Source organism: Poromitra crassiceps, assembly GCF_964638095.1.
Source record: "Poromitra crassiceps genome assembly, chromosome: 9".
Classification (NCBI taxonomy): domain Eukaryota; kingdom Metazoa; phylum Chordata; class Actinopteri; order Beryciformes; family Melamphaidae; genus Poromitra; species Poromitra crassiceps.
Window position 1 is genome coordinate 26,930,602 of NC_139630.1, and position 20,744 is coordinate 26,951,345.

Here is a 20,744-nt window from a genome sequence, read left to right on the forward strand (position 1 = left end):
GGGGCCAATTCAGGCCCGCCAATCATGTCACACTGGCCCACCGACCAGTTCTGGGAGAGAGAGGGAGAGAAAAAGCGCCTGCCTGCTCCCTGCATGTGAATCGTCTCTACATATAATATACACTGTATATCTCTCTCTCTCGCTCGCTCTATCTGTCTTTGGCTCTCTCTCACTGTCCACTCTCCTCTCTCTCTCTTGATGACACACACACACACACACACACACACACACAGGCTACAGAAGCAGATACAACTCAAGTCCTGTTTCCGTTTGTCATCTGTTGATTCTGGTGTGTCCTTTTTTGTCACCACAAACATTTGCAATGTAGTAAAATCTACATTTTGAAGTTGTGTCGGCGCGTTGTGTCAGTACAGCACTACTAAACATGATGATAAGAGCCCCCAGGCTCTTACCTTTCTGACAATGTGGCCCCCTGAACACTACAGTTGAATAGCCGTGGTCTATAGTATATACAGTATACAGTGTACTATACACACTCAGTCATTAGCATTACTCCTGCAGCCTGAGCCTGCAGCAGAGAAAGAGGATGTGTTTGCGGGTGCGAGCTCCTGACAGACCAGTCCAGCAGGCTTCTCTCTCATCTCCTCTCCTGCCAGCCGGTCGGACTTGAAGTTGGTCTCACTATATAACCTCACATCATCATCTACCAGGTGACGCTGGAAGGGTGTGGCTTCCACTCAGGCTTGGAGTAGAGTCCCCCCCCGCCCCCCCCTCCCTTTTTTTTCATTATGCTATCAGAAATAATTTGCATTTAAACAGACTGGTTGGAAAACACAGAGGGAAGATGACATGCTCTTAGTGGGCTTATGAGACGTACCTATCAGGATGATCACCTAAGATTTCTCATCCGAAGTTTCACTGAGGACAGGTAGGGTCCTTAAAGGAACACTCCGCCCATTTTCAACCAGCTTTGTATCATTAGAACATCAGTAGTATATCAGAAAACTGTAAACGGTTTTGAAGTCTGTCATTTAATTTGACAGTTATTTTTGTGTTAAAGTGTGGACCAGTGACATCACTGGTCCACACTAACTCAAATTAATAACTCATTAACTCAAATCAACTCTCAAACTGTAAACGGTTTTGAAGTCATTCATCTAGTTTGACAGTTATTGAGAGTTGATTTGAGTTAATGAGTTATTAATTTGAGTTAGTGTGGACCAGTGATGTCACTGGTCCACACTTTAACACGCAATAACTGTCAAATTAAATGACAGACTTCAAAACCGTTTACAGTTTTCTGATATACTACTGATGTTCTAATGATACAAAGCTGGTTGAAAATGGGCAGAGTGTTCCTTTAAGGTGATAGAGTCGGGTCAATACATTTTGACCTCCGCCTCCAACCTCCGCCTGACCTGCACACTGACGACAGCAGTGGGACCTCCTCCTCCTCCAGGCAGCCAGGAAAGTGGTCTCTGAACAAATAAGAACAAATCTCCGCAGAAGAAAACGAATCAATCACACCAGTTCCAGCCATCCCAAGCGGCATAATGTCAGTGGGCTTGATGGATTCCATATCTTTGAATATCTATTCATATATCAGACATGTGTGTAGTTTCCCCTCAAAGTCCTTGTCAAACAAATAGACATGGTATCCATTCTTCCATTATTCCAGGAACATCAATATATTCAAAACGCTCACTGTCTATTTTCGGGACAAAAGATCAAAGATACATGCAGGATGGAACACATGCAGTTCTGGTTGCGGGGCACCATGTGGGCAGTTGCATGATTTGAATATAGAGGAAATGTTTTGGTGAGGGTTCACCCAGGGAAATGTATTATGTGTGTACTGCACGTGTGCAGCTCAAAGACCCTCTGCCTCAATCTGAAGACGATCAAATGAGACGATGGTTCACTTGCGAAAACGTCCATCGTCCAAGTCATGTAGCCTCATATTACACCTTCAAATCTTACTGGCCTTAAAATCGAGAGAAATATTCCGCCAACAAGGTGAGATACTTCCACTTGTTTCCAAATTAATGCAGCTTCACTTCTTTTGGGAATTTTCTAGAAACGACTGTCGCTTATCTTGAAGCAAGTCACAATAAGACAGATCACTTCAAGGCAGATCAGCAGGTGAAATCATCTTGAAATGATCTCAACTCTCTGGCAGAAATCTTTACTTATTCTAAGAAAATTATGATTGTAGGACTCAATAATAAAGGACTTGTTAATATGGATTTTTTTTGCAGTGTTCGGTTATGAATTTTGGTTTTGATTTCACATTGATCAATGTTTTGCCTTTTATATGAACCATGTCCCACTTTCTCTCGTGATGAACTGTCACGTTACAATGCAACGTCGACTTCAGTCAGGCTCACTTTAACAGCTTTCTAAATGCTCCTTTGTGTCAGGACCGGTTTGACGGTGCCTCCCACCATGCCAGACGCTTAACCCCAACCAGCGAGGAGGCAGATGAGTTCTTATCTGCCCTTTTTGTTATCTACCTAATCTGAACATAATCTGCACTGTAGCTAGCTTCTGTTATATGTAAATGTGCAACTCTGCAAACATTGGTGTGTAATTGTACACATATAGATGTGAATAGACAATCTACAGACATATTTGGTTGTTTTCACCATTTCTATTCATTTCGGTTATCTTAATTTATCAATCAGATGTTAAAAGTGTTCCGATGTGTGGAGAGATTAGTCTGCGAGCCCACCTGCAGTTGAACCTTTAGTTACCTTTAGTGAGTAGGAGGGGCAACTGTAATCCCCAATTGAATAGAGAGAGAGAGAGAGAGAGAGAGTGAGAGAGAGAGCGAGCCGATTGGTTCCCTCTCTGTGACGTCGCCATTCAATGAGGTAGTATCAATGATGCAGCACGGGAGTTTTTGAGATTCAAATCCAAACTGGCATCCGGTTACACCTGGACCAGCAGGTAGAGTGGATAAACTGACACACACTGCAAACAATGTAAGACTCTTTTCTTCCCTCAGCAGCACCTGTCAGCCTAGGAACACAATAGGGCAAGAAAAAGACACACTCAACAAATAGAGTCTACGGCATTGTGTTACAGCGTTTTATTCTCTGCCAACTGACAAGCCTGTTGTCCGGTATTGTATTTATATCTCTGTATCCTTATCAGCATATAGCGACTGTTATAATCTTTTAGCATGACCTCTCCCTGTACCTCAGAGAGGGTTACTATGGATACGTGACTTCATCCACTACCCACCAGAGTGTTGCTCTGCTAATCTCACAGGCTGTGAATGTGACGCGCTCGGGTCAGAGAGAGAGAGAACGTCTATCATGATCGGGGCTGCGTGGTGATGGTGGTGTGTGCGTGTGTGTGTGTGCAGTGCACGCACTGCGGGTGGTAAGGGGGGCAACTCCCTGGCTCAGTGGGGCTCCAAGCCTTTCCTTTCCCACTGAAGCCTGAGGTTCTCGCACCCAAAAGACCTGATTTACGGCCGCCTACTTCAATCTATACTCTTTTTCATAACACAAATAGAATACATGAACTTTAAGGATCACACATAATGAAAGCCAAAGCAAGAACAGCTAATAGAGAGGCAAAGTGACCGCCTACTTCCTGCTTCAGCGCTGTACCATTGATTTTTATCCGCCATTTATTTTCCCATATTTCGACAGTACCTACAGATATATTTAGAAACAGGAGAGACCGCATAACATTTCACTGGGACCAAAACGTTAAAAAAAAAAGTGGGTTTAAAGAAAATATTTTTTCGATATTGTTTTTGTTTTGTTTTAGTTTTGGTCCGAGTGAAATGTTCTATGGTCTCTCCCGATTATAGCGTTAGCTGAACCGTTTGGTTCGATGAAGTACAACTATTTTTTATAAGCATTTTACGAAATGTCTATGGGAAAATAAACGGCGGATGAAAATCTCTGGTACAGTGCTGAAGCAGGAAGTGACGTTCCCCTTTGCCTCTCGATCAAGTGACCCGCTTTGCTAGTTAATGTGTAGTTGACCCCTTATTACAGGGTAATTATCAACATTGCAGAACCAATCCTTAAAAGCCCCCCTGTGTCTCTGCCCCGGCAAACCCCTCCACTCCCTCTGATTTACGCTCATGGGGGGGGGGGGTCTCGCTGCTTTTATGAGGCCCGCTCAGAAGCCCTGAGGTGTGGGCCGGTCACTCCCAGGTTTCCTCCTCTCCTCCGGCCCTGGCTGGTTCCTGGCTGTTTCACACCTCCAGGAGGGGCTATTATCCTGTCAGAGGGCCACTCTTCACAGCGGCGTAACGCTTCGGCCCCGTGAAAATGACACCCTTCTGCTTGTTTTGTTGGCCTGAGGAGCACGGGGTTCACACACACAGGCCCGAGCCGGCCAACGCAGCTGGTCAGCGGGGAGCTGCGATGGAGGGAAACTATATATATATATGGCTGGAGGGGAAACACCAGCCAAACAGCCCCTTTGCAGACCCGGTGATAAAACACTCAATCATTATATCTTCATGGATTGGTTAGAACCACCACGGGGCGATTTGAAAAGGGTCGCCTTGTTCTCTAGCGCAGAATTATTAAATGCACCTCGGGCTACTTGTTTACCATCATCTCTATTTAGAAAAAGCTGAGGACTTCCTGAAGACTTTGCTCAAAAATGGAGCTTCTCTCCTCAACAGGTCTGGTGAGGGATCACCCCTTCGCTTCTAGGTGCCTGTTCTCCAAAATGGCCATGCACGGCCTTGGTATCGATTGTGGTAAAACAACACAAAAGGTTACCACCGTGTTTGTATATCTTAAAAGTGGAGATGACTTAAGCTTAACGTGACACTCGTATTGTTCAATGCTTCATCTCCACTTTAAGAACTTGAGGATTCATCTGGGACCAGTTTCACATCTTGCCGTTTTTATAGTGCTTGTATACTTAACTATAGGAGTAAAACCTCCTGAGGAACTAGAGATCATCATTTATATTTTGAAACACTTTATGTGATCATAAATCCTACACCAGCGCTATGATGATGCCTTATCAATAAGGCTACTCCTGTGCAACAATCCTCATTTCGAAAGTGATCCACAAGCTTCCATCACTCTGATGTTACTTTGAATAACATCTCTGAAAGAAAGCCTTGTGTAGCCTAAAGTCACTCGTCCCCAACAAAGTGAAAGACGTTTCACACTAATCACAGGTAAACCTGACTAACTGCCTCAGCGAAGAGATCTGGGTAAATATAGTCGAGAGGAAGTGCATGGAGCTGTGGAAGGTGTGGATGTTATTCTCAAAAACACTTCAGCGCTACAGTCAGAATGACCTTCTTTTCATAGGTTTTCTGCCTTCTGAAGATAATGGGGCCAATATTCAATTAGTGCAATGTACTGCATTAATAAACGTCCACTGGCCAGTTACTCTAGACTGATTAAATAAAAAATAGCACTTGTGCCAAAATTATATATAATTTATGAGAGAAACAGTTAGGGTAAGAGTTCATATCTAAATGAAATTATTTTGTCAAACCTCCACAACTTTGCTACCTCTGAAAGTAATGAAAACATCCTGACATTATGTAAAAGTTGCACGCAGGTCGTCTTCGCTGCACGTCCCCTGGATCCTACAAAGTAAGATAAGCTGTACTCGTGAAAACTTAAGGGCTTAGGGCTATTTGGAAAGAAAACATTTCATGGTGGTGGTGGTGGGGGACTTGCATAACCTCCCCCAACTGACCTCCAAGAGCTTTCCAAACCTCAGCCATGACCACATTTCTTTGGAAGCCATAAGACGGATCACATTGAAATGAATGTTTCACCTCACAGCTCATCATCTTGTGTGTCTATAAACAAACTGACTGAAGCCCTTGTGAGGACACCAGTTCAGATGGCCATGCAGGGAAAGCTGAAGTCAACGTAAATCCCATTTATGAACCAATTTGCAAAGAAAGGCTGCAGTGTGCTTGATTTAAATGTGGCGCTGCCCCCTAGTGGGAATGAAAAGTAAAGCTCCTCAAAAACGCTGAAGACAATTTTATCGCTCAATCAGAGCAAAGAATCAAGGTATGTTCAAGAGTATTACAATAGCATATCAAATATAATTCATCAAAAGGAGGGGAATAGTTCAGAAATGGACATGATCAATGGATGAAAATCAAACGGCATAAATAAAGCAAAAAGCTAAATTCTTAAATGTGATTTATATCTTAAGAATTTGCAATAAGGTCAGTAAAAAGGATCAGCTTTAAAGATTTAAACAGGTTTTTCTAAGACAGTTATTCAAGTAACCACATCACAGTATAACATAAGTGTAGCATAAAGTCAGAACTCAGACATGACATTACCCAGGCGCCCCAGGCTTTAACATTTCTGTTGATTTCTACAGGTCAGCCACTGTGAAGAAAATGCAAACCCGTGTGGCCAAGACCAGTGATCAGACTGTAGTACCGACGACAAAACAAAGACTCAGGTTTGTTAGCACCTTTTGAGCAGAGTAAACTGTTTGTTACAGTAGACTTTGCATTTTGCTGCTCCATCCATAAGGATGATGCTTGCCTAAAGATGGTGATCACGCTTAATATGAATAAAAGCGCAAACCTTGATATAATTTGTGTTTTGACTGAAGGACAGGTTGTTGGTAGCTGAATTGGACCATGCTGTGAAATAACTGGCTGTCTGAACCTTTAGGCTGGTGAGCTGTCCTGCTCGGACGGCTACGCTCCACACGTCACGGTCACCACATCACAGGGACAGGTACTTGTGTTGGCTCTTTGCTCTAAAGTCACTTGGTACCAGCTCTTAACTGAAGAGAACAATGCATGCATCTTAATTTTCCTCTGGATAACATGGCAGCATTTTTAGTACACAATTTAGTATTATTACAATACATTCCCAAAATCTTTGTGTATTAATACAGGTGTGTTGAGGAAACTAAGACAAATATACAGTGCATCTGAGTAGTATCAAAGTAAAAGCACTCGCCTACCACTGCGGAGACCCGGGTTCAATTCCCGGCAGCGGTGCTTCCGGCTTGGTCAGACGTTCCTGCAGACACAATTGGCCGTGTCTGCGGGTGGGAAGCTGGTGGGGTCTACTGGATGAGTCCTGGTTGCTGCACTAGCACCTCCTCTGGATGGTCGGGGGGGGCTAGTGTCCTCTAGAGCAGAGGTTCTCAAATGTTTTTCAGCCAAGGACCCCTTATAAGATAGAAAATATACCGGGGACCCCCTCAATCTGATTTGTGATTTTGGGCTCAGCTTGTTTCCACGGTAACGTGCTTGACATTTAAATTGATAGGTTTGTCAGATAAGAATGTAATCCATGAACCATTTTAGATTTAAAGCATAACATATTTTCGTTGAACTATGAAGCTTTTGCACACACAAAAAGTCCCTTCCCCCCCTGAAAACTTTTCGCGGACCCCCTGGCAAAGTGCCATGGACCCCTGGGGGTCGCCGGACCCCCATTTGAGAACCACTGCTCTAGAGGGTGGCGTCAGCGGAGGACCAAAATGCGAGACTCGTTAGCCAATGAACAGCCAGGAATGGGTCTCGCGCTACTTTTGCATGCTAAAATAAAGCATAATAAACACAAACTGTCTATTTTGCTGCAACTCGACATTGCTGCTTTTTTTACTCAAGAGTTCCAGGACCTTACTTCCTGGAAAAAAAACTGGTCCATTGGAGTGAATGGAGATGTCGGAACTCTTCTATTATACGGCTCTGGGGAAGGGGGGCCTGTTTGGGGGAGGCGAACTGGGGGGAATAGCGTGATCCTCCCAAGCGCTACATCCTGCCGGTGAAACTCCTCGCTGGGAAAAGAAGCGGCTGGTGACTGCACATGTATTGGAGGAAGCATGCGCTAGTCTACGGCTCTCGCTAGATCGGCAGAGGGGGCAGAGCAACGACCAGGACAGCAGGAGGAATTGGCCAAGTACAATAGGCCAGAACCACGTCATCTATTTTACACTGAAGTCAACAGCGAGTGGCTTGTGTTTTTTCCCTAAAAAGGGGCACGGCCTCCACATTTCACAAAGTACCCGGATGTACCGGTCTGGTCTATTGGGGAGAAAATGGGAGAAAGTCCAAAAACAAAACAACAACAAAAGAAAAGAAAAAAGGACAGAATATACAGTGCATTAGAGATGAAGTTGAGATGTACCAAAATAAAAATAAAACAACTTATCTTTTTTTCTCCACTATGCAAGGAAGTACTGAATGCATGTCGCATGACCAGAAACACCGTTACATGTATGACTTGGCTTAGCATGTCGACTCGTCAGCACTTGGAAAGAATCTCCTGGCAGCTTTTATACACTTTTACCAAGCAGTTCAGCCTTGGCTTTGAACTCTGAAAGACGGAGAGAGGAGTTTGTTAGAAACAGCTTATTCTAAACATGTATGTTTGAAGTAAGGTGCAGAATAGCACAAAGGTCTGAGACTAAAGAAAATCAGTTCAGGTGACAGAAAGTACAGCTACAACACTGAAGACCTCTACTGTAGTACTGTACATTCATCCTCACCTGAAACAATGGGACGACACTCGACACTGCATTAGGGTTTGATGGGTCCTTCAGCAATATGCACAGGTAATAGATGATTTGCTGCTGTAATAACAAAAAATACATTAAACCTTTCCCCATCTTAAAAAGCATAAACTGACAACAGTGTATGGTTGATGTGTATGAGTAATATCCATATGCAGACAACTCAATGGAACCCCAGGAGATGGTATATTTACCATGTAAACAGCTTCATTGATGACGATGTCCTTGATCTTGCTCATCTCAATGAAAGTGGTGCTTTCTCGGCCAGAGGCATAGCTGGAAGACAACTGGATGCCCAAGCAGTCGACGACGAGCAAAGACTCGTGGTCTATCTTCACAAAGTGGATGTGAAGGACCATTCCGACCAGGGTCACGAGTATAGCGCTGGACAGGAAAGCAGTGTTCTACGAGAGGGAGGCAATCCATTTAAATATGCATATGGTATTACAGAATATAGCTATGTCACATCCTGGTTAAGGCCTTGTTCAAGGTAAAATATGAACGTGCATTATTGTATCCTGTTCATTAATATCCCTGTAGGCTACACATGAATCAAAAAGGATGTTCAGATTTAAAAGCAACACATTTTAAATTGTACGTCACAAAAAGGAACAGTAATTATGGATAAGGAAGGTGTATGCCAATAATTTGTCTAATATGTACAGTAGTCTATCTGCGATATCTCGGTGTGGTTTAACGTAATGAAAACATGTAGGCTATTACTCTTACTGTAAAAATCATGATGTGAATTGCAACAGCAACAACGTGCACACACTTAAATTCAAACTAAATACGTTGCAGATGTCAATGGAATAGCACGTAGGCCTACTAGACACGATGGACTCATGATCACTCACTATATGGATATTCATATTGATATACAAAATATATATGATTATATTTATGCAAACTGAACTAACCTCTGTGATGCAGAACACGGCGTAAGCGACAAGCCACACGGCGCAGGTGAACACCATCACCTTGCCGATGGACACTTTGGGGGAGCTGACAGTGAACTCCCTGCAGAGGCTGGAGTGGCTTTGACAGTCCAGAGAAATGGCTTTGCCATTGATGTCGGTGAAGCTCTCGTCTTCCATCGTGAATGAACGCAAAGTCCCGGCGTCTCAAAGACAAGAAAGGGATTGAGATGAAGAAGAACTGAAGCAAAGGTGAGTTGAGCACTGGAGATATCTTACCATTTAGCCGTTAGCTAGCGGTATTAGCGTTAGCTAACTTGGCTAGCTAGCTATGAACGGGCTACGTTAACGTTGGTAGCATTTCAAGTTGTGCTAGAAAAAGCACACAATTATGCAATTTATGCGATGCATCCACACGATGCCAATTGCTTTCGTTTAGGGCCTGATTTAGAGTAAAATAACGAAACGGGGCACACAATGTTGAATATTTCCAAGAGATTCGGACAGACGCAAAAATCCGGCTTCACAACAGCTGGAAAGTGCAAAGCATTGTGGGCAATCGATATTATTTTCTCTTCCTACTAAATTTATTGAAACGTTAGCGAGCTAATTTTAGGCATAGTATGAATACTACAACAATAAAATAAATACTTTATAACGTTAACATAGCACAAGACATTGATTTCGTGCTCGTTATTTCGGTTATTTCATACAACTACTGACTGGCAAGTCCTCCATCTCCCAGAATGCATGGTGTCATTTTTAATGACCTTTGACCTCTGGATAAAAACAAGCCGATCAGCTGGTGTAAACTAGCAACAACATCTACAGGGATCTGACACAAAACAGCTCAACCAAGTTTGTAAATAACATGATTTGTAGTAGCACACGGTATGGCGTTAGATAGTGTACACATCCGATTTTAGATTGTGGCTTATTGTTTGCTGAAGGAGCAGTTTTAGATTTAGAAATAGCCGTCGTCCCCGGTGTTAGCCACTAGGTCAATTTTAATGAAGGTTGTTTGTTTGTTTTGCTGGAGTGTGTCCCTTCGTCGCGTTGTATATTTGACGCTATAGCAATTGAAGTGTTATCGAGTTTCTTATCGTGTTTGGGCATAATGACGAGCATGTCAAGCTACTTTAACTAACAACAACGGGGCGTCACCTAGAGATAATAAGACAAGAGATGCTGTGCTGCTAACTTGAGCTAGGGTGCTGTTTTGGCAATACATAAAGTAAATAGATGTCTGGACATGTATGTTCTAAAATGGCTGCCGGACTGTCTTGCTCGAGGTTAGTCTTGCTCTACTACAGCACAGACAGCAGTATCCTAAACCTAATTTACAGGTCGGACACATTCTGTCAAATTGCTTCGCTTACATTTAGTAGTAAGTTTGACAATACTGTTAAATGTGTTTAGTGGCTTTTTGGAGCATTGGGGGAAAAATAATAACATCTTTATAGTGATTGCTAAACTGCCACACCCTAGTTTCTTGCACAACTTTACTTTTGCAAAGCTAGTCTACTTACAGAAATACTCACAGCCTCAGTTGCAACGTGTTATCAACAACCAGGGCATCACCTCGACCTGTCAGGTTTGAGATGAGCGGTCAAGGTCCATCTGTGGATAAAGGAATGAATACAGTCCTAGTGTGTCAGGAGAGCTACGCCTGCGGGGGCTCAGACGAGGCGGCTTTTGAATGTGATGAATGTGGCAGCCTGCAGTGTGTCCGCTGTGAGCTGGAGCTCCATCGCCAGGAGCGCATGAGGAACCACGACCGCGTCCGGATCGCACCGGGTCACGTTCCTTTCTGTGACTCCTGTAAAGGAGACACCAGCTGCCCGGTCAGCGGCGGGCGACTGAGAGCTGTGGTGCGCTGCCAGGGATGCAAGATCAACCTGTGTCTGGACTGCCAGAAGCGCACCCACAGCGGGGTGAACAAGAGAAAGCACCCCCTGACCCCTTACCCTCCAGCCAAAGCTGCCCAGGAGAGCGCTGTGGCAGCTGGGCAGACGGAGATGGCCACCCTGAAAGCCAAGCTGGAGAACGTGTGCAGCTTCCTCTTGGTGGACGAGAAGGAGGAGATGCAGGTAAGGTGCACGAGAACGTGTTTTTTGTGAGAAGAACCTCTCGAATATGATAACTGTTTTATGATGATGAAAGTGTTGCTTGCTTCCTGCTGTGCTCTCAGCTGAAGGGCGAGGAAGACTTTGTGAGCAGACTGGGCTGCAGACCAGATGAGCTCCTCAAGGTGGTCTCCATCTTTGGGAACACTGGCGAGGGAAAGTCCCACACCCTCAACCACACCTTTTTCCTCGGGGGGGAAGTGTTCAAGACCTCCCCCACCCAGGAGTCCTGCACAGTGGGCGTGTGGGCAGCCATGGACCCTATACACCGGGTGGTAGTCATCGATACGGAGGGACTGCTGGGGGCTGGTAAGAGTCAAACAATACACCATTATCATGCTATATTTGTTCAAAAGCATATCACGTAGCCCAGGAGAGTGGGAGGTTGTTATCAGAAGCATAGTCTCGCTGGCCAGACTTCCCTCCCTGCCGCGAGAGAAGTCTGGCTGCATGGAAACAGGCTGCTGCTGGTATAAGCTCTGCCATTGGTGCCGTCCATTTCAGACGGCAGTGGAAGAAAATCCCTTTCCGCTTCCCTGTCTGCCATTGGCTTCGACCCGCTCTGACTGACCGGCTGCGACCATATATGGATTTCCTTTACACTCCCTCCGTGACAAATCTGTCTATCTCAAATGCCTCTGCCGCTGTGCGTGTAGAATCTGACGATCTCAAATGCCTGCGCCGCTGTGAAACACCATCATCATTCAACAATGCTAGCTCGTTGCTACACGCTGAAAACGATTGGATCTGGAATGTGCCTGCTTGGTACTTTCGGTGTTTGGTTGTAAAGGTAATCAGAGCCTTTCCCCTCCGCTATACCAGAGTGCCAGCCAGTACAGCCAGACTCTCCCCCGTTGTAGGGAGATAATCTGACATCAGAACCATGATATTGCTTATTTTTCTTCTACAATTATGAATTGATGTAAAAACATTTCATTCAAATTAGCAGGCGTACACATTCATTCCTCTTTTTGCACTGGTCATCAGGAGTCAACCAGGGTCAGCGAACCCGGCTGCTCCTCAAGGTCCTGGCTATCTCCGACCTGGTCATCTACCGAACCCACGCCGACCGTCTCCACGACGACCTCTTCAAGTTCCTCGGTGATGCGTCAGACGCCTACCTGAAGCACTTCACGAGGGAGCTGAAGGCCACCACGGCCCGCTGCGGTCTGGACGTCCCGTTGTCCACTCTGGGCCCTGCAGTGATCATCTTCCATGAGACAGTCCACACCAAACTTCTAGGATCTGGTACATCTGACAATCAGTCACTTATGATGCCATTTTTTTTATGCTACTTTATCTCTGTATGAATTCAGTGAGCAAGCTTGACATTGTTCAAAGATAGATACTCTCTTATTCTCCCTGTCTAGACAAACCATCGGAATCGGCCGACCGTCTGCTCCAGGAGCGTTTCAGGAAGTTGGGTCTCTTTCCGGAGGCTTTCAGCTCCATCCAGTACCGCGGGACTCGCACCTACAACCCTCCCACAGACTTCAGTGGTCTGCTGCGCAGCCTGGAGCAGCAGCTGGATAACAACACCACCCGTTCACCACGCTCGGCCAGTGTCGTCTATAAGGCTCTGCAGGTAGGGTGGAGGTGGGGGGGGGGGGTATGATGTTGTTTTGCTGACTTTCTGCGATGCTTGTGTTTGTAAGAATAATAATAATAATTATGCTTATCAGAGACCCTCATATGGTCACATGTCTTGCTCTTTTGTTTGGAGAGAGAACAGGTTTGTGTGTGTGTTTGTGGGTGCGCATACATAAGTATTTGCTAACATTTGTTTAGGCGTTTAGCTGACTTACAATGAGCGTTGTTGACTCGCTCTCGCTCTGTCATTTCCTCTCCTCCATCTCCTCCTCGCTCCCCCTCTCAGGCGCTGAGCGAGCGCTTCAGTGGGGACATTGCAGATGAACACCTGACCAATAACTCTTTCTTCCCAGATGAATACTTTACCTGCTCCAGCATCTGCCTCAGCTGTGGGTGCGTGTTCTCTCACATCACCAACACACCTGCACTTCACTCACAACTTCAACCAATGTGCATTTCACAGCCCTGGAATGGATAGAATGGGCAATGGCAAATGAATGTTCATTGGGTGCATGAAACTGAAAAATCTGACGTTACCAAAGAAAGTTATGATTTCACTTCTATGTGTAATAAGCATGATCATAAAACCACTCACTGGCTCTATGACTGTTGTTCTCAGTGGCTTAGCTGAAGTCAAGCCCCAGTCTGCAGCTACAGAGCAGTTTACCAAAGGTCACTTTCACTGATGGTTTTATTCAGGACAGACAACATATTTTCACTGAATTTGATTGACTGAACTTTTGACTCAAAGGCTTTATGAGTATAGGACAGCTAAACATAAGTCTATATTTGGCTTGAGGCTATAAAACATTGTATTTTTTTTTTACACTGTACCATTTTAAAATATCCCTTTGGGGATCAATAAAGTATCATGTTATTATTATTAAATAATAATAATAATAATTAATAATAATAATAATAATAATAACAATTAAATATGTATATACTAATACTAATGATTGTTGTTGTTGTTATTATTATTATATTATTAAATATTTAAGTAGCATACCTTTATTGGGAGTTATAATTGGAAATGGAAGTTGAAAAAGGTTAAAAACCCTTGAAGAATCTATGTGAATTAGCCCCGAAATGTATTGAACCAAATCCATTCTGGCCTCTAGCTGTAACTTGGTGTGTTTCCACTTTCAGTTCAGGCTGTAAGAAGAGCATGAATCACCTGAAGGAAGGGATCGACCATGAAGCCAAACATCGCTGCCGCTACTCTGCACAGTACGACAACCGCATCTACACCTGCAAGGCAAGTACACAAACGCACACGCACACACACACACACACACACACACACACACACACACACACAGGCACACACGCATGCTTTGAAGAGTGCATGCGTGATGTGGTTCTGAGTATCTGTGCTGGACTTCTCAGGCCTGCTATGAGGGGGGGAAGGAGGTAATAGTGGTTCCCAAGACGACGGCCTCATCTGACTCACCTTGGTTTGGCCTGGCCATCTACGCCTGGTCCGGGTGAGTGCAGCTGCCTCTCTGGACACAAACGATTACATTCATCCCCTTTGTTAAAGGAACACTCCGCCCATTTTCAACCAGCTTTGTATCATTAGAACATCAGTAGTATATCAGAAAACTGTAAACGGTTTTGAAGTCTGTCATTTAATTTGACAGTTATTGAGTGTTAAAGTGTGGACCAGTGACATCACTGGTCCACATGAACTCAAATTAATAACTCATTAACTCAAATCAACTCTCAATAACTGTCAAACTAGATGAATGACAGAATGTTTGACAGTTATTGAGAGTTGATTTGAGTTAATGAGTTATTCATTTGAGTTAATGTGGACCAGTGATGTCACTGGTCCACACTTTAACACTCAATAACTGTCAAATTAAATGACAGACTTCAAATCCGTTTACAGTTTTCTGATATACTACTGATGTTCTAATGATACAAAGCTGGTTGAAAATGGGCGGAGTGTTCCTTTAACAATAAATGCGAGGGAAAACATCAGTGTTCTTGTTGTCATCTCGCCCCCTTCTTAAATCACGACTGGCTGTTAAACTGCTCATCTAGATAGACGGTAAATCTTTATTCATCCCGAAAGAATGAATACACTATGTACTTTACATAGAAGCAGATGGTATGAATTTTCCCTTTGTAATGTAAACACCTCTAAGATCAAGTGTCCAACGTTGGATAATTGATTGTAATCTGCTCCCTCCCATCATGTTACAGTTGATTATGATTCTGTGTTTGTCCAGGTATGTGATCGAGTGTCCCAACTGTGCAGTGATCTACAGAAGCAGGCAGTACTGGTATGGCAATCAGGACCCAGTGGACACAGTGGTCAGAACTGAGATCCAGCACATCTGGCCCGGGGTAAGCCCGCACTGGGACGGCGTAAATGAGGTTCACTTAAATCGCTTGAAAGAAAATTCCAAGCCAAGACATCAAAGGCTTCAAGTGGAATTGGTGTATTTCCTAGTGTGTGATTCTGTTAGATGAATTATGTTAAAATAAATGATAAAGCACATGTAGTCATCAGTGTTGAATATGGATGGAAAAATGTCATAGTCATGCGCGACGGCTAGCAAGGCTGTTAATGCTGCCACCAGTCTTTAATGGCTGATCGCAATTTGAAATGGCTAATTATTTTCATTTAAGATAGCATTATGTGCATCTATGTGAGAAAATGTATGTATTGTGTTGACTTTATCCTATACCCTTTATGTTGCCAGGTAATTAGATATATAGCAGTCAAATTGACCCAGCCTTTCTCAAATCAAATACATTTCACCTGTCCAGTTTTTCATGTCTCTCTCTCTCTCTCTCTCTCTCTCTCTCTCTCTCTCTCTCTCTCTCTCTCTCTCTCTCTCTCTCTCTCTCTCTCTCTCTCTCTCTCTCTCTCTCTCTCTCTCTCTCTCTCTCTCTCTCCCTTCCTTTCAGTGTGATGGTTTCCTGAAAGACAACAACAATGCAGCCCAGAGGTTGCTGGATGGAGTGAACTACATTTCCCAGTCTGTGTCTGAGCTCAGCGTCAAGCCTGCTAAAGCAGTCACCTCCTGGCTAACTGACCAGATCGCTCCAGCCTACTGGAAACCCAACTCCCTTATCCTGGTGTGTGTAACTAGAGAACCCATAGAACAATTTCATCACGGGGTGGAGAATCAGTGTTTGTGGGCCCCAACACTTAGGGCTTTCACACCGGCAGGGCTCCGTGCCGGTTCCAGTTCCTGAACCCAAATTTGAACCGGCCGGCGCGTTCAGACCAAAAAAATAATTGGTTCGGAACCTGAAAAGTTGGTTCTCAGCGGAACCAACAAATAGTTGTTTTTTCCTTGGGAACCGGGACATCATCAGTGGGTGTGTCTCATTCTAGGCTGTGAAAACGAGCAGGAAGGAGAAGAAGGCAGTGACAACATGGAGAAAAATAATTTGCAGTGGTCTCCTGAGGAAACCAAATGTTTAGTGGCGATTTGGGCATCTATCTCAATAAAAGCTAGAAAGCAGTACAAGAAAGAGCAAGTCATATGCCAAACTTGCGGAAGAGAGGGCCAAGGCTGGGTTCACTCGAACGCCAGACCAAATAATTAATAAACTTAAAAAACTGAAGAAGGACTACCGAATAATGTCCTCCCACGTTGGTTCCGCTTAAACTGGTGTGAACACGGGCTGGTTCGCCAGAAAGCTCCAAGGTTCTGAGACTCCAGAACGGAGCCAGAGCCAGAACCAGAACCATGTCTGTCTGAAAGCGGTAACTGAGAGTAGAATTATAACACCAAGGAAAGAAAGTTGAAAAAGAGGGCTTTACCCACAAGAGGGCACTAGCGATGCCTGCAAAATGGGTGTCTTAGATTGGCTGGTATTTAGTAGTCAAGCTCTGTATGTAGCTCCTACATGGGCAGAGTTTGAAGATGTGGAATGCTGACTCTACTCTGCCTTTAAATCCCACAGAATGGTCCTGCAGCCATTTTTGTATTTCATCAATGTTGAGTGAAGATGCATCTTTAAAATATACAAGCAGCATTTATTTATTTTTGCTTGACTACCATGCATTTTTGAGGGTTTACAAGCATTTATAACCATAGGGATGGTATAATTTTCTCAACCTATAGAAGGCCATGTAATACTAAGTGAAATGAAAAGAGTTACAGGGTTTTCACATGACAACAACAGCGATTTGCAACATGCACACTTTATGCCCGCAGTATGACAGTTGGCAGTACACTCGTGCCATGTGACCTCTTCATGTGTGTTTTGGTAGAAATGCCATACATGTGGGCAAGAGTTCCTGCCCAACGACACCAAGCACCACTGCCGTGCCTGTGGAGAAGGCTTCTGTGACGCCTGCTCCTCCAAGAGCCGCCCGGTCCCGGAGAGGGGCTGGGGTCTGGCCCCCGTCAGAGTCTGCGATGCGTGCTTCCACAACAGGGGGATCTCCACTGGTATGCAAATGAGTCGCATTTTTTTATTTTTTATTCTAACACATTTCAGGCATCGTATTGAGACACATTGTCATTTACATGCTTCCGTCTGTCTGTGTGGACGGTCTGGAACGTGGACTTTGTTTGCATGTTTCCCTGTTCTAGAGTTGCTGGATGCTGCGTTGGAGGAGGAGGAGGGAGGCACCCTGATAGCCAGGAGGGTTGGGGAGGCCGTGCAGAACACTCTAGGAGCTGTAGTGGGCGCCATCGATATCCCTCTGGGTGAGCTTTAGCTTCAGTGAGACGCAGTAAACAAAATAACCAGATAGAGAGCGATATTGCTCACGCCATTACCACTAGACGCAAGGAGATTGGGGAACACTGGAACCAGTTCTGTCAAGTGATTATGAATGTCATACAGAGGTTAAAAAATGGCTAGTGATATTTAGGAGGGGTTCACATCATACTTCATGCTAACTTAAAGACCCCATGAAACGGGATCATTACTTCCTTGATTTGATGTATTTCCAACCAGTAAACAAATTGAATATCTGACAAGTCATGCAGAGAAAGGTGGTTTTATTTCATGGGACGGGTGGAAGGGTGGGACTGTTACTCCGTTTTCCAGGAAGTAAAAGTAGTTTCATGGGGACTTTTAAGTATGTTACCAATGGGTGATTTACCTGAAGCCAGGCAGAGAGTTCTCTATAGTGCCCCCAATTTTAGAAATCACAAATTGCTCCGTAAGTCACTCACTCACTCACTCGCTCACTCACGGATAACCCCTGCCCACTCCAGGCTTGGTGAAGGATGCAGCGCGCCCCGCCTACTGGGTCCCGGACCACGCCATCCACTCCTGCTGCGACTGTCAGAGGGAGTTCTCTCCGCGCCTCTCCATCCACCACTGTCGCGCCTGCGGCCAGGGCGTGTGCGACGACTGCTCCCCGGAGCGCCGCGCTGTGCCCTCCCGAGGCTGGGACCACCCGGTGAGGGTCTGCAGCGGCTGCGGCCAGAAGCCCGGAGAGCTCTAGCAGGACGAGGCAGGGGGGGTGGGGGATCGCAGCGGGACAGTCCGGGAAGGCAGCCTCTATGGGGAACTGGAACCATTTTGACCCCTTGTCTCCGCCGGCGAAAGCGCTTCAGTCCAGTCAGTGTTGTTTTTGATTGGCATTTTCTGGCTGCCACTAGACCTCCTGTGGTGGGCTGGACTCTCTTCTTTTTTTTATGCTGACCTCACATGTCAACTCGGTCCCTTTATGCTAATTCACTTGAATACACCTACATTTTAAGACTGTGAAGAATACATGTCAGAGTGAGAGCCATCTATCCAGAGGGAAGGAGAGATCTATAACAACTCAGAATGTTGTTATGAAAGTGAGTATCGTATGCGCTTGATTACAGTTGAGCTCGGATTAATTTCTCTGTAACCCCTTTGATCCTATCAAATCTGTTTGTATTAGAGAGCCAAAGTCTGTATAGAGTTTGTATAGAGAGCACTTCCGGTTTAGGATTATGCACCAAGAGTCCTCCATTCTTTTTTCATCTACATTTTCCGTAAAATGCTTATGGAAATAGATTTACTTGGTCAAACCAAACGATTCAGCTATATTTGGGATCACGAGACACCATAGAACATTTCACTCAGACCAAAACGTAAAAACAAAACGTCTTTTTTTAAATCATTTTTTTGGTCCGAGTGAAATGTTCTATGGTCTCTCGTAATTCCAAATATAGTTGAACCGCTTGGGTTTTGACGAAGGAAAACAATTTTTATAAGTATTTTACGAAATGTAGATAAAGAATGGCGGACGAATGGCTCTGCCTAAACCAGAAGTGGGCGTGACTTTGGCTCTCCATTGACGCACATCAAACCTGAACTCTTTTGACAATCCATCCCGGTGTGACACACTAGTACATATTAGCACCTTTTTTTTTAGTCTGGGGCTATATGCATAAATCTAATAATAATATGAGTACCGATTGAGCATCATATGCTGATCTCAGGTGAGTGCTTTTATTCTAAGATTCTTTATACATGATGGCCTAGATATTTAGGAATGGCTTTAGAGGACTTGGAAAAGATGGAAAACTTGCAAAATTGATCCGCCACAATTAACTCTGATCCATTTTGTCATGGATCTACAGTAGTTCTCCTCTGCTTCAGCTTTCCTGTCACTCTTTTCACTTCAAGAGGATGCGAAGAATCAGAAGTCACTGATGTACTGTAGCACCAAGATGCATTCCATGTTCTATTACTTCATACTAATAACTACCTGCATATTCCCTTGACCCCTTCTGGTTGTATGTACATTTGAAGGGGCAGGTCATGATAGAATAGCCTTAATAATGCTGTCCATAACTGACTTGTTTAATTTTATATAGAATATCTATGGAAAATGTTTACTATAATAGGGAAAAATACATTTTTAAATTGCCTATTTTGTTTTTAAAATGTCAAACTACTAATTATATCAGCAAGACGTAATCTGACTGCAATAGAGGGTGTGCACGTGATGTCACAGAGGCAGAAGTCACTGTGGGGTCACGCCCACTGAGTCACAGCAAGACTGAGCTTGAATGCAGTAATCGTCGGCCTAGATAACTGACACCTGCTGCTCAGGGAGGAACTTGACACTCATTTTGACACTCATTCCTGATTGAGGGGGCGTGTTCCAGTGGGTGTGCATACCCTCTATTGGATGAAATGCAACAGGAACTGCCTTTAATGAGTGGCTGGCTCACAGTAGTAAATACGGTACAGATTAGAAAATACTTCATCTTTGAGGCTGGCCCCTCAAAACAGGAGATGATAAGGATATCATCCTTACTCCGTCAACTCAGGCTGTGCAGCTAGCTAGGATCACTTAATGAGCTGCAGCGCCAAGTCGGCGATGTTCCAGGTTGCCTTTATTGCAATAAGACCGCGCAGAATAATACCGATACCGATAGTTGCCACGTAACTGACTTGACAGTTATCCGATTAATATATCGTAGGGTGCAGTTGGGCTTTGTGCTGAACACCTATCCATTGCATCGTGAGATCTGACTGCAGTGAAGGCAACCAGGTATTTTGTCCAGTAACTGACTGGGAGAGTTGGTTTAATCAGGTTGTTGTAAATAAAGAAACAAACAAATAGTGGTTTGGGCCTTTGACCTAGATCAGTGAACTCTCATCATCATCACTGTTCCTGTCTCAAGAGAGCAAAACCTAAAAGAATATCAAGAGTGAACAGACATTTCTG

The 20,744-nt window shown here is 44.4% G+C and overlaps 2 protein-coding genes across 2 annotated transcripts; one reads left to right on the forward strand and one right to left on the reverse strand.

Moving 5' to 3' along the window:
• Window positions 1-5,951: 5,951 nt before the first annotated feature.
• On the reverse strand, window positions 5,952-9,872 carry pigh (phosphatidylinositol glycan anchor biosynthesis, class H). Its single transcript, XM_083643594.1, has 4 exons — window positions 9,390-9,872; window positions 8,664-8,873; window positions 8,446-8,529; window positions 5,952-8,273 (listed from the first exon to the last, which is right to left on the reverse strand). The coding sequence occupies exons 1-4, from the start codon at window positions 9,564-9,566 to the stop codon at window positions 8,202-8,204; spliced, it is 543 nt and encodes a 180-aa protein (XP_083499720.1). The 5' UTR covers window positions 9,567-9,872; the 3' UTR covers window positions 5,952-8,201.
• On the forward strand, window positions 9,530-20,743 carry zfyve1 (zinc finger, FYVE domain containing 1). The gene is given in 13 exon segments (XM_083643593.1): window positions 9,530-9,638; window positions 10,907-11,476; window positions 11,578-11,821; window positions 12,500-12,760; window positions 12,883-13,097; window positions 13,389-13,495; window positions 14,252-14,478; window positions 14,481-14,589; window positions 15,340-15,457; window positions 16,025-16,195; window positions 17,343-17,523; window positions 17,668-17,784; window positions 18,301-20,743. Coding segments are annotated over 12 exon segments (2,472 nt in total). The 5' UTR covers window positions 9,530-9,638; window positions 10,907-10,987; the 3' UTR covers window positions 18,534-20,743.
• The last annotated feature ends 1 nt before the right edge of the window (window position 20,744 follows it).